We start from the raw sequence: 14,673 nt of genomic DNA on the forward strand, positions 1-14,673 counted from the left end.
GAGAACCGATAAATGACATCACCCTTCAAGGGAAAGTAATGACCACCATGAATCATAATAAGTATCTAGCATCTTTGTTTAGACTATTAGGATGTGTCAATTTGAGTAAAGGTTCAAGTTATTTGTTTTAGGAAGCACTATTGCTAATATCTACCTAATTGATCCACTTTCAGAGTATGCATATACGCTCTATATGCTTATGATGAGATGTTGAAATAGTCATGAATGGCTAGTCTTTATTTATAACTATGGTGAATTTCTTCTGTTGTTGATTTAAGAGCAAAGTAGGAACTTGTAAATAGTTGATCATATGGTGCTTGACATGAATTCCTAAGACAAAGCTTGTTCCAATTTTTTGGGAGATGCATAGATGGAGAAGAAACAAAAGATTGTACAGTATAGAGAATTCTTTGATAGGACCCTTGCTTCACCTGATCTTACAAATGATGAGATGCTCAAAAAACTTGTTGAAAGTCAACTTGTATTTTTTTTTTTTTGAACGAGAATTAGAATGTTATAACATTCCCTTATGTCCTTTGAATTCATTTAGTTAAATTATTCTAGCTTGGTAGAGCCATTATTTTTAGTTAAATTATTCTATTATAGTTTCTTAAGATACTTTATTTGATTAATTAGCATACAAGGAGAAATTGTTAGAAATGAAGACAGCAGAGGTATCTAATTTCCTTGCTATGTTAAGAGTGCTAACACTTGTTTTGTTTTAGCCGGTTAATACTTTGATGTGTCTTTAATGGATGTGTCTTTTGTTGGATGTGTCTTCTGTTTAAAATTTGTTTGGATGTGTCTTTAATGAATGTGTCTTTTGTTGGAAGTATCTTTAATGGATGTGTCTTCTATTTAAAACTTATTTGAATGTGTTTTTAATGGATGTGTCCTCTGTTTAGAACTTCGATGTTACTTTTCAAGACTTGTAGACTTTCTTTGGTTATGACCCGAATTTTTCTTCTTTGTTGGACTTATTAGTGCATATCTCTATTGAGACTCTTGTGAAATTTTTTAAGTGTGAATGTGTCTTCTCTGTTAAGACATTAACATGTCTTTTTGCATTTGTTAAACACTTGTTTTGTTTTAAGTTTTAACCAACTAATGTTTGGATGTGTCATGTGTTTCAAACTTCTTTGGCTGTGTCTGTGATAGATATGTCTTTTGTTTAAAACTTGATTTGATGTGTCTTTCATGAATGTACCTTTTGACTAAATAGTTTCCCAAACAGGAGTGTGTCTTTAATATATGTGTCTTTAATGGATGTGTTTGCTGTTAGATATGTCTTTTATGAATGTGTCTTCTTTTTAAAACTTGTTTGGATGTGTCGTTAATTTCATAACTACTTAAAATCAGACAAGATTTAGATTCTCTCTAGTGCACCCTAATCTAATATTTGAATACAAGCCCCTACCTTTAGTAAAGAGGACAAACCCTTGATCAAGACTACAAAAATAAAAAAGAAACAAATAATTATTTGTCATATGATTTGAACATAATTGACTACAACCCAATGTTTGCTGTTCATGAAACTAAACAATAAACTTCAAATTTGAGAATAATATTATGTCATATTCCAAGGTTGATAATACACGAGAAAACAACATGCCTGAATAAAAGGCTTGTAAGCAACACCACTATACATTGTAGTTATCATGCTTTAGGCATTTAATTTCAACAAGATATTAATAGCTTCACAGTTTATCTATGTAAAAAATAGAAAATTTGAGTAAAAGATTTAACAAAAATTTTAAAACAAATCAATTATTTATTATTTTGGTCATGAGCATCATAGGACACCATAGGGTCTTCAGACGGATTAGGCTGCCTTGATCTATCAGATTTAGTTGCCTCTCCCAACATATGATCCGCTAATACAGATAAGGAAATTAAATTTGAAGGTTAGTAACTTATGTTATCAAGCACCATCTATATTCCAAAACTAAGAAACATAATCATCAACCTGAACCAATTGTCTTCATACCAAAATGGAGAGTCCAAGTCCTTAGGCAACAACCAAATTCAAAATGGCACATATAATTCATGTTCATACAGCATAACATCCATTTATTTTGCAAGAAACAACCGAAATATTAATAAAAGCTTCTAGTTTTTCAGAGCGCATAAAGTCAAATCATAAAAGGCAAATCAAAAACAAAGAGAACTAATGCAATTAAACTCTAAACTATGAATTCATATCAATAAAAACTTCTAGTTTTTCACTATTGCTTCCAATCTACAAAATTTAATTATAAAAAGACTAACTACTCTTCTATGGAAGGCATAAGCTGAAGAGTACAACTCCAACCATATAACCAATCACATCTTAATTGCTGAGGAAAGATATAAAACAAAGAAAGCTAGACTTTAATTTTAAACATAAGAACACAATATCCACAAATCAGGGGAACATACATGTTTGAATTCAATTTTCAATCCAAAGAAAGCTATATTTTTTTTTTGGTGACTAAAGAAAGCTACATTTCAACACAAACAATATATTACATACTTGAAAATATTACTTATACCTTAAAATAATCACAATTTATGTCAATTAAAAAAAGAACCATAATAGATTGAAAATTAAGGAGTTAAAAACACATTTTGAAACCTAAAACTTTTAACCTAAGCTATAATATTCACATCTTTAATTCGGCAAAATTTTCATGATTCTTGACAGGGCAACAACTTCACAACAAAGGTAGAATCATATTCCAAGAATAATCGCATACCTAAATCTTCATTAGCAACAACATAACACAAAATCAACAAACAGTGCAAATTCCAAAAATGAACCAACAACAAAAAAAATCATAAATTTCGACACAAATTCACTATCTGCCACACTCATCATCATAGTCTATAATAAAAACAAGTAAATTGGAACAACCAAAATAATTAAAAAAATGTATTTTTAAATTAAATTCCAGAAAAAGAAGGAAATTAGAAAAGAAAAAGTAAACGAAGATGAATTGGCTCACCAGAAAGAGAGTAAAAAGGATTGAGAAGGTGGATACAAGAGAGAGGGAGCGCACTGCGGTGGACGGCGGCGACGCAAAAAATCACGATGGGAAGGGCGCTATGGTGGTCCTGTGGAGGAGGAAACAGCACATGTAGAGAGCGCGTTGCGACGACGGAGATTGATTGCGGAGGGCATTAGCACTGCACAAAGGATCATCAAGGTGGAGGCTGCAGGAGCACAAACGCGAGCTTGGCCTTGGGTATGCGAGTGGCAAGCGGCGAGGATGCGACAAGCGAGCAGCGTGGATGCAAGTGATGCAAATCAGCCGGCGGTGTGACAGGAGAGTGGCGACGTGCGCGACGCACTGCAGAAACGACGATGCGACAGTCTGCACGATGGGAGCCAGGGCACTTCAGAAGTTGGGATGAGAAGGGGTGGAGATGTTTATGGGGAGGTTACTATTTGCCTAATCCTTATATTTCAAATTCTGTTTAATGCTAATTATTCAAATTTTGTTTTTTAATTTAAAATTAATAATTAATTGTTGTTGTCAAAACTTGGCAGACTCTATCTTGGTTCCCAATACTTTTCCTTAATATGCCCCCATTATCATGGAATTCTTTAAAACATGTGATACTACACGATCTTGCATTTATGTAATTTATGTCACTATTACTATCTTTTTAGAGAGTACATGTCTCTCCTATTCCATGTATCTATCATTATGATATCATTATTTTAACGTGCCCCTTTGTCACCCTCATATACACTTATTTCCTTTGCATGATTCTCTTTTAGTGTATGCCTAAACAACCTTATTTGTAAATTGAACTGAGGAAATGATCTTTCGATAAGGGAAGGTGACCCCCAAAGACAAGATATCGATATGATCCTTTGGTAAGGGAAGGTGATCAATCAAGATGATCCTTCGGTAAAGGCATGTGATTGCCAAAACATTTGAGATAAGAACCTTCAGTAAGTGAAGGGGACTCCCACTTTTATACTAGTTTGAACTCAATACCTTCTATAAAAGCTACAAGTTAAGAAATGGAAAGTATAAAGGGAAGTTTGATTGTGATTATTATTTTCAAGGTTATTTTCTTAAGTCATGTTGATTTTTCATAAGTTATTATCCTTTCTACTTAGCTTGTCTATCAACGTTACATGCTTTCCTTTTGTGCATATTATGTTTTATGCTTTACAAGAAAAGTTCATAATACATGCCATGCCATATCATTTTTAAAATCCCATAAGTGAGCTGAGAATAGATATAGAGGTGTTACATAGCACTCCTATTGAGATCTTTTAAGTTCTCACCCTTTTCTCTTTTCCATACTATCTCTAGAGGAGCATGGCACACCGGGTGGAGACGACACAGTGCCCCCCGAGGGTGACTTTTGAGTATGATCCCTCAAAGCACGCGTGGGTAGTTACGACCACTACTAACGTGCTCTAGACTATTTACTTAGGTTGAGGTTCCGTAGAAGAAAACCTCCAACTGCTGTCATAACCTTCTTAGATACGAACATTCCAGCACCCAAAAAATGATCACTCAAGGTGGTCTATCTCAAATCAGATTCTGAGACAGAGGAAGAAGAGTCCAGCAGCCCTAGTCAGGAGGAGGACCCGGAGGAGAAATTAACCTTTCATGGGAGCCCAAAGGTGGAGTACGTGCCTTATTCTCCCATTTCAGCACCCCGTTAGATCTTAGTTCACCCCACACAACAGAACCGGATCTTCACCTCGCGAAAAAGTGTTAGGAGAGGACTGTTGGTACCCCGATTTATAGAGGACTAAAGGGTTCTGACGAAGGACGAAATATGACACAAAGATGGGAGTTTCTTCGACGAATTTAGTTAGGACACGTTGAATTTTTTTGTCATAGTTATTTTTGTTTACCACTTCTCTTTCGATTAGGAGCCATACTCATGGGAACCTTGTTGTTTTGCCTTTCTTTATTTATTTGCTCGAACCTGGTTATGTGTGTTCAATTCCATCTTTTAATCGTTATTGATTTTACCCAGATCTTTATGAATATTCTTTTCTTTCTTTCATAACGCTTGGAGGATAAGTTACTTCTCAAAAGAGTGACACCCTATCCAAAGGCCTTCAGAGATAGGACTTAACTTAAGGTATTACAAAGATGAAAAAAGAAGAGGAAAGGAGAGGGATATTTATGAAATTATCAACAAAAGTTTGACAATTAGTCATTTTTGTATAATGAAACTTATCTTATATTGGTATAACTTTAATTTCAATTTTTCATTATCAATGTCAGCATCCAAATCTTTAATGATCAGAAATAACTATTTACTCATTTTTTGTTGAACACCTCCCTTTCCTTTTTCTTCAACATCCCTTTTTTCAAATCTTTTGTGCACAAAATATGTATCTTCCTCCACCATTTCTTACTTGTCCTTTGTCACCCAAATCACTAAATGTTGATAATGGCCCACATTCAACCCTTCAAAATCATTGAGAAAAGAAAAAGAAAATTTATACAAGATGACAAAAATACCCATAGAAACGAGTATCCGTGAAATCTCCATGTGATGGGGACTAGTCGCCACGAATAAATGAAGACGAGGTAGAATTATTTGCCCATTGAAGAGCTGCAAAATTTTTTCACGGAGATAATTTACCAAAATATCCTTATTTATATGTAAAAGTTATATGTTATCATGTTGAATATTTAATGATTGTCTTCAATTGTGTTAAATTGTGTTTCAAACTTTGAATGGATTATCTTTAAGTTAAACTTTGTTGAATTTTTTAAGGATTGTGTTATGGATTTTACGTTAAATTATTTTAAAACTTTTTTAGAGATTATGTATATAGATACTCGCGAATATTCATCATCTTCACAAGGACAATTAAATGAGGACTCGCAACAAAAATAGAGAGAGAACAGGAGACATTTTTATAAATAAAAATGGGTATGAAAAAGGTACCTGCCCTCACAAATACCTATTGTCATCCCTATTTGTAATAAGTAGAGTTTGAAGAATTAAGCTATAAAGAAAAATTAGGAAAAAAACAAAGGGAGGGGGAGAGATAGTAAGGTAGTGTTTGTCGGTTGAAGTGTTGTTACATATTTTGTTGAATTATTTTGGCAGGATATTAACATGGATTTGAAACCTAAAAGCATAGAAAAGATGAAGATGGTGATAGAGGGTGACACAACGCTACAAAGACGAATAAAGAGTGAGAAGATTTGGATGGCAATGGCAGATTTCAATTAGAAAAGGGAGAGAGAGATTGTAACAATATAGAAGGAGATGCAATTGTGATGGTGTCATTGATGATAAACCTATTGTTATTCTTATTTTGGTGGCACTGATGTTATAGTTTGCGAAGATGGTTTGACTTTTTTTTAGTTCAAAATGATTGATTTAAAGGTTTTTATTAGTAAATATGAGAATTTCAAAAGGTTGAAAATGATGAAATTAGATAATTTAAAAATTGAACATAATATTTTAATGGAGTCACCAACAATTTAATATTTAGATATTTTTGTTTGGTAGTATCCGGCTAATTCCAAAAAACTCCTAATCTGAGTCACTGACGTCGGTCTTCTCCATTCCATCACCGCTTTAATCTTTAAAGGATCCACTGCTATTCTTCCTCTACTCATGACATGGCCTAAAAACTTTTCCTTTTCTTTTCAAGATTCACACTTAGGCAACTTTGCATAAATCTTCCTCTCCCTTCAGAAATCGCAACACTGTTCTCAGGTGCTCCTCGTTCTCCTTTCTCATCTTTAAATAGACCAAGATGTCATATATAAACACCACCATAAATTTATCTAAAAAGGGACGAAATACTATATTCATATTGTTCTTACCAGACTTTGCCGAAGAATAGATCGCCTTCCTGATAAAGTCGGCGAATCTCCGAAGTATAACGCGGGCGATGCCGACGATGAGGAACCAGGGAGGTGGGTACCTGCAAAGGCACTCCGACGCTCAAATTAGTGAGAGTATTTTTGTATGTAAATATTTCTTAGAAAGATTACATACCTTCCTTCGTTCCTGTCTTCCTTCTTATATCCATTTGAGGCTGAACGTTAGATGTAGGTTGTAACGTCTGGAGAGGAAATTGATTGTCTGTCCGACGTTATTAAGTGAAAATGAATGCTGGTTATTGCAAATATTCGGTTATGATTGTGAGCACGTTACCGAGCTTATAACTCGTAACCGACTTTACTGGTCATATCACATATAATCCATGAACACAACAGGTATATTCGTTAACCCAAAGAACATTATCGCATATTCATAATGATCATAACGTGTTCTGAATGCAGTTTTCGGAATATCCTCCCCTTCACTCTTATCAGGTGATAACCTAACCTCAAATTGATCATCGAAAACACTCTAATTCTTTGCAACTGATTCATTAAGTCATCGATTCTTGACAAAGGGTACTTGTTAAAATTAAATTTTATTTTTATGAATAATTCTATTGCATTCTAAATATTTATGTATAAAAGTAATAGTTTTTTTGACAAATCACGCACACTAAACATTTTTCAAAATCTAACACTACAGAAAAATCGTTTAACACGGTCAAATTTTAGTATATTTGACATATTTTTTATTATTGTTAAAAGATTTTAAAAACCAATAGTTTTAAATTAATATATTTTATAATCCACCAAAAAAATAATATATTTTATATACAATCTTATTTTATTTTTATGTTTTCATTTAGAAGTGGCAAAAGAATCTAATCCATTACAATGCACCCAAATATTTTTAATAGTACAAAACTTTTGATCTGATTGAAAAAATTTAATTTATCCATCTAATTAACCTCTAAATAAGTAAATTGAACTGTAAAAACCCTTTTCTCTCAACCTAAATATTTATCCAACAAGAGTTTTATATATAATTTTTAGATATTATAAATAAAAATAGTACATAAGAAGATAAATAAAAAAACCTAACTTAAATCCTCAAGTCATTTTTTTTCTTTTTGCCTATTTTTAAAGTCTTGTCCTCCTCTCACTAGTTTACATTGCATATCTACTTCTCTTCTTCTATTCTTATCCATGTCATTAATTTATTTATTTATTGTAGAAGTCTTCCTTGATCATTACATTATCTTAAAACACACTTAATATTCTAGCAAAAAAAAAAAAACGGATATAATACGCTTTAATATCAGTATGTATATTTTTTTTCTTTTCAAATATTTTAAAAAATATCTCCTTTAAAATTATTTAAAAATTAATATTTAATGACTAAAATTTTATTAATTATTAATTATTCTAATAAATCTAACTAATATCTTTTTTTATTGTATCAACATTAATTAATATAATTTATAAATAAAATATATACATTTCATTGTTTGAACTAATTAGTCAAATATTTATTAAAACCTACAAATAATATTATTATATTATCTTAGATCACGTAATATTTTGGCAAAAAAAAATGCCAACCTAACACATTTTAATACTAATATGTATATCTCTCTCTTTTCATAATATTTTAAAAAAGTATATTTTTTAAAATTATACGAAAGTAATATTTAATGACTAAAATTCTACTCATTGTTGATCACTATAATAAATCTAATATGTATCCCTTTTTTATTGATCACGTATAATTAAAATGATTGTTCTAAAAATAGATAATCAAATTAATTATTTAGTATTAATTGAATATTTTTATTTTTAATTTAAATTATTAGATGAATCCTACACTATATATATGTCTTTTTAGTGTATTACGTAATTGTAAACGTTTATATTTGAGACTTATATTTTTTTTAACAATTATTATGACTACTAAGTTATATTTTAATTTTGAGTTTAATATATTGTTAAATATAATTTTTTCTAAGTTGTTTACTTAGATTCTTTCACTTTTGATTTTATCTTAATTATTTTACAGGTATAATCTTATTAAGAATCTCAAAAAAATATCTGGACATAAAATTTAAAATTAGGATATTTTAATACGGAAATAAAAATACAGCTTGTGACTGTGCAATGATCAATGTTTCAAAAACATAGACTAAAATTTTGATTGTTTACAAAAAATTATAAACATATTTTTTTATAAAAATTAAGACATTTATTTATTGCATGCATGCTACTTTTTTTTTTAATTAATCTAATTATTTTGTTAATTTCTTTGTTATGCATTCTTGCTTAGTATTTACACCAATAAAAAATAATAAATTAAGATTAATTTAAAATTAAATATATTGAAGAATTTTTTTATTAAAAATATTTTAGATATAAATAAAAATAAGATTTTTTTGTGCATCGCACGAGTACATACACTAATATTATTTTACAATAGGTAGTATCCGGGTCAAAAATATTGACATAATGCATTCTTGTGTCAATATATATACCTCTCTCTCCTCTCAGAATATTTTTAAAAAATATCTTTTTTAAAATTATATAAAAATTGATATTTAATAACTAAAATCTTACTAATTGTTAATTATTTTAATAAATCTAATTTGTATTTTTTTTATTATATATCAACCTTAATTAATATAATTTACAAATAAAATATATAATCCTCATTATTTGAATTAATTAGTCAAATATCTATTAAAAATAAAACTTATAAATAATATCATTCTAGAATAATAAAATATAAATAATGATTAAGAGACCTAATTTATTCTTTTAATTATCTTTTTTTTTTCTCAAAGATAAATGTTATTTTATTAATATAAAATAAAAGTGTTTCTGTAAAGAAGTACAAAAGAATTGGGTATTTCCATTTATCACCAACTGTGATTGAAATACTAAGAGCTTAAAGAAGAGTAAAGTAAGAGTAAAGAAAATTAGCAGCATCTATCAAGTATGGCTTACGAGTTCACGCACTAAATTGTTGGCTTCTTTCACTATCTCTAGTGCCGGGCTTATTACCTTCTCAAAAACACACCGATTCCTCGCTTTTCAAGTGCTCCAATACAGCGCCGCTATGAGGAGGGTCTTTTGTCTACCGTCGAATTGAGCCGCTGCCCAGGATAAGACTCGTTGCCACCAATTGAAAAATGTCTCTTCTTCTCTCATCCATAGGCCAGGGGTTATTAAGCTTAGACTCCATATTATTGAAGACAGGGGGCATTGGAACAAAGCATGAGAAATTGATTCAGCCTTCAACATACATCTTGGACAAGTGGCAGGAGTGGATGCGAACCGGCTGTGAACTTGTTGCAACACCGGAAGCTTTTCATGAAGACTTTTCCATAGAAAAATCTTAATTTTATGTGGTAATTTCAACTCCCAAATACTATTCCAGACTCTGTTGTGTATGTTCTGGGGCCTCAATGAAGTAGGAGAATGAAAGAATCCATAAGCAATTTTGTATCCTGACCTAACTTCATATATACCAGATTTTGTCTAGCACCAATTAACTTCACCCTCCTCCTCTGTTGGTTTGATTGAAAAAATTTTATTGCATATATCAGCTGAAAAAATCGACTCAATTAGATTTCTATTCCAACTTCTATCAGGATTTAGTAACGCACTAACGTAATACACTTGCAGATTTGGCGGGATTGTGAGTGCATTTTGAGGGACATTCAGGGGCACTGGTGGTGGGAGCCAGGGGTCATGGAAGATGCGAACATTAGTGCCAGAGCCTATTTTACATAACAAGCCTTTTTCGATCACCTTGCGCCCTTCAAGAACACTTTTCCAGCCCCATGACGGTACGCTTCCTATCTCTGCATGTAGAAAATCTGTATATCTAAAATATTTAGCTTTGAGCATTCTTGATAGAGTATAATTAGGTTATTTCATTAGACGCCAACATTGCTTGCCCAATAAAGCCAAATTTTGCGCCCTTAGGTCCTTGATCCCCAGCCCTCCATCTTTCTTCGGTCTTGTCATTGTGTCCCATTTAATCCAAACCATTCTTCGTTCTGCGCCTTTTTGACCCCACCAAAATTGCAAGAGCATGCTATGAATCTCAGTCAACAGCGTGTCCGGGAGCTTGAAACAAGAGAGTGTATAAATAGGAATCGCCTCCCCCACCGCTCTCAATAGCGTGTGCCTGCCACTTGATGATAATAGATTTCTTTTCCAACCCATAATCCTCTTCTGAACTTTATCCTTGATAGCTCCAAAGATTGCTTTCTTTAATTTTTGAACTATAGAGGGCAGTCCCAGGTATTTGTCTTATGCTCCGATATGTTCAATATTTAGTGTCTGAGCAACTGCTAGTCTTGTGTTCTGAGGTGTGTTGTGACTGAAAAAGATAGCCGACTTATTCAAATTGACTTTTTGTCCACTGAAATCCTCATAGATCTCTAGCAATTCTAGAATACTTTGGCTTGTATTAGGTGCACTCTTGCAAAAAAAGATTGAATCATCAGCAAACAAAAGGTGATTAACTGTTTGGCATCTCCAATTAACTTGAACTCCTTAAATTAATCTATTTTGCTCTGCCTTGTGTAGCAAGAAGGAAAGCCCTTCTGCACAAAAAAGAAAGAGATATGGAGATAGGGGGTCACCCTGTCGGATGCCCCTATTTGGCCTAAAATAGCCAAAAGGTTGACCTTCCACAACGGCAGAGTAAGAAACAGTCGTTACCAATTCCTTAGTCCAGTTAATTCATTTAGCATCAAAGCCCAGCTTATCCATAATATACCATAAAAAATGCCATTCAACCCTATCATAAACCTTGCTCATGTCTAGTTTAATAGCCATCTCATGCTCTGCCCCACTTCTCTTATTTTTCAAATAGTGCATACATTCGTGGGCAATTAGAATATTATCTGAAATGAGTCTACCTTTAAGAAACGCACTCTGATTTGGGCTTATAATTTTATTCATAATACATGTAATCGGTGCACCATAACTTTAGAAATAATTTTATACATAACTGAAGACAAACTGATCGGTTGTACCTGAGTCATGTCACTGGCATCTGGCACCTTTGGAATCAAACAAATTTGAGTATGATTGAAACTTTTTAGAATTCTACCACTGTGAAAGAAACTTCTCACTACCTTAAAAACGTCACCTCCAACTATATCCCAGAAAAAGTGAAAAAACTTAGCTGTAAACCCGTCATCACCAGGAGCACTCTGAGCATGAACACTAAATGTAGCTCTTTTGACCTCGTCCATAGTTACTGGCCTTTGGAGCCTACGGCTCATGGAAGCTGTAACCTTAGGCTCCAAATCCTCTAAGTATGGATTCGGGTCAGCCGAACAAGAAGAAGTAAAAATATCGCAAAAGTAGTCTTCAGCTACCTTTGCAATATCCACCGATTTCGATGCAATCTCATTGTCCCTCCCCACTAATCTCCAGATTCTGTTCCTTTGCATCCTTGATTGAAATTTCTGGTGAAAGAATCTAGTGTTCTGATCTCCTTCTTTTAGCCACTTGACTCTATATTTTTCTCGCCAATAGCTCTCTTCTTTCAAATATGCCAGCTCCAACTTCTCCTCCAAACCGGTAACCTCCTCTCCCCCATTGATTCCAGCCACCCGCAACTCCTCTAGTTTAGCTTGAAGGTCCTCAATTTCTTTCCGGGAGTTTGCTTTGTGAGTTTTCTGCCATTGAACTAGTCTATGTCTACAAACTTTCAACTTTTGGGCCAAGGAGAACATAGACGAGCCTACAACTTCTATTCTCCACACTTCACTGACAATTCTCTTGACATCCTCTTCTCCACACCAACGTTCCTGGTATTTAAACCGCTTTTTACTATGCCAGGATTGAGGTTCGGTTTCCATCAAAATTGGAGCATGATCCGATCCTAACTCTGTGAGCCTGTGCACCACTACATTCGAAAACTTCAACTTCCATTCCATCCCAACTAAATAGCGGTCAAGCCTCTCCTTCACCAAATCCTCTAATTGTCTTTGATTTTTCCACGTGAAAGGGCGCCTCACCATTCCAATATCCACTAATTCGTTACTGTCAATAAAATTAGTGAATGTTGCAATGGTGGTTGCTGATTTTTGGCCTCCACCCTCCTTTTCCGCTTGACTTGTTATAGCGTTAAAATCGCCTGCTATTACCACTTTTCCTTTTAGATGTTGGCTCATTGTTGTAAGCTCCTCAAACTGTAAGGATCGAATTTGTTCCGAACAACTTAAATGGACACCAATGAACGCCCATACCTCACTGCTTCCGACTTCCTTAATTTCGGCTGCCACAAAGAATTCTCCACTACTAATAATTTGAACACTGATGCTGTCCTTCCAAGCTAGCACAAGTCCTCCTGCCACTCCTGCCAGGTTAACAATATGCCAGTTTTCGTAGCCACATACCCGAAATTTTGCTTCCACCTGTCGAGATTGGTTCTTTGTTTCACTTATAAATACAATCTCGGGGGAGTGGGATTTACAGATCCCTTTTAAGGTGTGAATTGTCAGGACAATTCCAAACTATAGTTCTCATGGCGTCTTGGGTGCCATTTGTAGTCTGGCACCCTCCACCATCTGTTCAACTGCATTTTCATCATCTGTTCTTGCTTTCTTTGTAGATCCTTCAGCTATACCACTCATCAACCTTTTTTTGGGTTCACTTTTAGTATCTAACTCTGCAGCACCTTGTCTTGCTAACCTTTTCCACTTCCTACCTTTCTCTGTGGTGAGACACTGTCCAATAGCGAATTGCATAAGCTGCCCTTCATCCTCCTTGGTATTGGACTGGCCAGCTATGATAACCTTCATGCATTCTGTTCTAGAATTGGCTGATTGAGGTGACTCAGGTGCTGCCCTGTTATCAGTGTCTTGTGGTTTCAAACTTTGTTTCCCTTCTTGCATTGACATCCCTGCAAATTCTTTCAATAAGCAGTTTAAGACCGGTTTTTTCTTACGTTGAGTGGCCTTATTTTGGTTTTGGGTTGAGTTATTGAATGTTCTTTCTCCTTCAGAGTAGATTCGCATTCCCACTTGGCTGGCTTTAACCCATTCGCCAATGTCATCCTCTTTTACCATATCACTCTCTGTGTCCTTCAGCAGATCATGGCAGTTTTTCACCTCGTGCCCCAATTTTGCGCAATAGGTACAAAACTTTCCAAGTCTCTCATAGCGCAGTGCCACTTCTACCTCCTTTTTATTAGGTCCTGCCACTATTAACTGATCTCTCACTTGCCTGGCAGCATCAATATTGATTTTGATATTCACAATCCTAGTTTCTCTGCCTCGCATCTGAAATTTACCTACCTCCAACACTGTGCCCAGTTTCTCTCCCAATTTACGTCCAACTTCGAGGGTTTTAAACGATACTGGCAAATCCCAAAATTGAACCCAAACTGAAAAATTGGAAATAATCTCTTCTTCACAGTTCTGATCTTCCTTCCATATCTTGACATGGAGCACATAATCTTTGAATAGCCATGGAGAACCACGTTCAACACGCAAGACATCCACTTCTTTATTAAAAAAGAATTGGAAGGAATTATCCCCTTTGTCAATCACGCTAAATCATTCCGGGTTTTCCCATATAGCCTTTAAAGCATTCCCCATGGTTCCAATTGAGAAGGTTTTGGAAGCAAAGAGTCTGCCATAGAGACTATTGGAGCAAGCGTTAATACCTTCTTATATGTCTGCCTCTTCCAGTAGAATCACATTCCTACCTCCTTTCTGGTTGTCTTCCTCGGTCCGATCTTCATCCCTCGTTGTCTCAGCCATGCAAATTACGTAGACTTGTATTGAGATTTAATTGACGTTGACAATGTAGTCTTGACGGCAGTAGAAACTCCGTTAAA

General features: G+C 34.0%; 1 protein-coding gene across 1 annotated transcript; it reads right to left on the bottom strand.

The window, feature by feature from the left end:
• Positions 1-7,179: 7,179 nt before the first annotated feature.
• Positions 7,180-12,688, bottom strand: LOC140178663 (uncharacterized). The gene is made up of 2 exons (XM_072215877.1): positions 11,855-12,688; positions 7,180-7,341 (listed from the first exon to the last, which is right to left on the bottom strand). Exons 1-2 carry the CDS (start codon positions 12,686-12,688, stop codon positions 7,180-7,182), a joined length of 996 nt encoding a protein of 331 aa, XP_072071978.1.
• Positions 12,689-14,673: the final 1,985 nt, after the last annotated feature.

This window comes from Arachis hypogaea, chromosome 14 (genome assembly GCF_003086295.3).
Source record: "Arachis hypogaea cultivar Tifrunner chromosome 14, arahy.Tifrunner.gnm2.J5K5, whole genome shotgun sequence".
Lineage (NCBI taxonomy): Eukaryota > Viridiplantae > Streptophyta > Magnoliopsida > Fabales > Fabaceae > Arachis > Arachis hypogaea.

What these genes read in the sequence shown, in the direction of transcription:
- LOC140178663 (XM_072215877.1), bottom strand. Translation starts at nt 12,688, where the DNA reads ATGGAAACCGAACCTCAATCCTGGCATAGTAAAAAGCGGTTTAAATAC. An exon ending in ATGCCAGTGACATGACTCAG is followed by an intron (nt 7,342 to 11,854) that starts GTACAACCGATC and finishes GCAAAGAATTAG; the next exon opens with AGTGTTTTCGATGATCAATT.